Raw genomic sequence first — 2710 nt, 5'->3', positions numbered from 1 at the left:
TTACACCGAAATGGCTGCCCCAGGGAGCAACCATGTGGGACGAGCATATTCGGCAACGGAAGATTCGAACTCGCGGCTCTCAGATCGCCCCTAAACACCAGGTAGTGCCAGGCCTAATCAATGTTATATTTCTTTATAAACAAAAGATAAAATAACAGCTTCAGGAAAATGACAACTCGTTAATATTTCTTATACCCAGCAAGGTTATAACCATACCTTGTTCCATCCTAGGGTACGTCACTGTGACGTAACAGTTATACGATGTTCGCAATGAATCTAGTACAGGTTTTTGAGAAGTGACGTAAGCTTTTAACGGTGCTTATTCGACCAATCAACAGTTTTGCTTACCTTATCCAATGATATCACTTCACAACTACACTGGAAAATCCCTAATACACGTACATTTATTGGTCAAGAACTGTATTGCACATCACAACGAGTATCTGATGAGGAAGAGTAACCTTAAACGTAGCTGATCCAAATGTGGCGGTAGAAAACACAGAGCAAAAAAAAAAGTATCGTGTTATTTGTATTTAATTAGTAATTTTTTAAATTCTACTTATTAAACTTCAACGTAAATTAAATGTTAAAGTTGATAAAAGTTTGGAGCATTCTTCCTGCGAACAAAGTTTCGTTCTGATTGATGTTAGTCATATAAGTTTACATTTATTTATTTATCCAGCTCATAGTCACGTCTTGAGACGGCGTTGTAGTTTTCATAAAAGGGGTAATTAACAGTGAATCTGCTGTAACTAATAAGCACGATTTGTGACTGTATGAATGACCGAAACATGCCAATGTAAATCTTCTGATTTCCGAGTCGAAGGGTGCATGGAGCTGTGAGAGAAGCGACAGGGTTTACAACTTAAAAAAGGTAATTTTTTTCTTCGAATTTTTCGACTAATTTCCTCAATAGGAAAAAAAGAAAAAGCTTGCTTAGTGACGTAGGTTCTATTTTGTGTACGGAAGCACATTACACTGATCATCAGTAAATCGGCCAACAACGATTTGTGTGTATGCTTAGAAAACGTACTACATGTTTCAACAGAATATTGGTTTACATATATATGTCACAGATTTCTTTCATTTCTCACCAAAGGTAAAATCGAAAAGAGAGTTTGTGACGTAGATGTCTTCTTTAGGACATATAATACGTTCGGCAGAGAAAATAATGTTCATTATTGTTTGTCAATTTACTACTGTAATTCTGAGGGATTATAGCCCTATAACTCGGGTTTCGAAACCTGCAGTGGGCAAAGCCCATCGTATAGTTTTGTGCTTAACAATAAAGAAACTATAATATCTTTCATTGCTTGTTTATAACTGACTAACAGACAGACGTGAAAACTGTTAGTTTTTTATTCAGGTATTCGTATAATATCAACAACTTATGTTTCCGTTTATTTTCTAGGTATAGGAGGCACTTCATATGTATTAAAAGTTACACATTCCACAGTTGATACTAGTAGTGCCACAAGGAGTGTGGGATTTCTCGTGTATCATATCCTTGCTATTGGAGCTCTACCAATGGACGCCTCTAGCGGGAAGTTTGACACTCAAGGGATAAAACGTGGACAATCAGAGGTATCTGAACCGGAGTCCCGTGGATCAAATGAAGCCTATTGCCCCTCCCAGATTCCATTCATTACTGGATACCTTCACCGTGATTCAAAACGTAAGCACACAACTGAAAATAGGCCCACCTCCTCCGATCGTGAGTTAAGTGGAACCAAATTTATGAGAACGTTAGTAGAAACACGCTCAAGAAAAGAGTCCCAGTTGGACGAGAAATGTTTTGCACCGACAAAACGATCAAAAGCGTCATCCGAACCACCTGAAGAAAGATGTTTGACATCAAGTGGAGGCTTACTACCATATTCCTCGTGCCATATGCGAGGACGTTTTTCTGAGCCGAATTACACAAACATTCGTATAAATACATTCACATTCAGTGCTGAGACTTCAAGTGTGTTAAGCGAATACAATCAATGTGACCAGAAGAATCCTGTTACGCCACCTAACCCAAATCATAATCCTTGCCTTTGCCAGGGTCTTTCCCATTTCGAAACAGTAGATAGCCCTACGTGTAAATCACATCCCGTTGTTACTCAAGATTCAGGGTACATCAGTTTGGCTGACACTGGCCATTTTGTTTGTGGTTCTGGATCTACACTGCTTGATGACGTGTTTCTCGAAGAGATGGGTATATTTCAGGACTCGAATAAACTGTCATGCGAACTTCACGTGATAAAAAATGCTAGCCAGAAAACATCAGAGGTGTCAAAAGTTTATTGGTCAAATTCGAACAATCTCATTCGTGACGAGAAATTTGAGAAATACATCACTGGAGAGGATGAAAGTAGTCCCGAGGAACGACACAATCTCGATGTTCACAAGAAATACATCACTGGAGAGGACGAAAGTAGTCCCGAGGAACGACACAATCTCGATGTTCAGTACTCTATAATGGCCGATGAGGATGGAGATAGGTAGGTCTTATATATTTACCAATTGATCAAAGAAGTATGAGAAAGGGGTCGTTTTATAAAAGAAGATTACAAAATAACTTTTTAATAGTTTTGTAAAATATTCAAGGAACAATCTAGTTTAAATATATTCTTATAATATATATCAATTCAGTGTAGTCTAATACAAAGACCCCGTGGTAATTATTGAAAGAATACGTCGAATAATTTGTTGTTTTGATCGG

General features: G+C 38.0%; 1 protein-coding gene across 1 annotated transcript; it reads left to right on the top strand.

Moving 5' to 3' along the window:
• Nucleotides 1–598: 598 nt before the first annotated feature.
• Nucleotides 599–2489, top strand: LOC111084228 (the record flags this gene model as incomplete). The annotated part of the gene is made up of 2 exons (XM_022380997.1): nt 599–874; nt 1412–2489. A coding segment is annotated over exon 2 (962 nt), but the record flags the coding sequence as incomplete, so codon positions are not given.
• Between the last annotated feature and the right edge of the window lie 221 nt (nt 2490–2710).

This window comes from Limulus polyphemus, unplaced genomic scaffold (genome assembly GCF_000517525.1).
Source record: "Limulus polyphemus unplaced genomic scaffold, Limulus_polyphemus-2.1.2 Scaffold14917, whole genome shotgun sequence".
Lineage (NCBI taxonomy): Eukaryota > Metazoa > Arthropoda > Merostomata > Xiphosura > Limulidae > Limulus > Limulus polyphemus.
The sequence above is the reverse complement of the archived record's forward strand: the minus strand, read 5'-3'. Positions and strand labels throughout refer to the sequence as shown.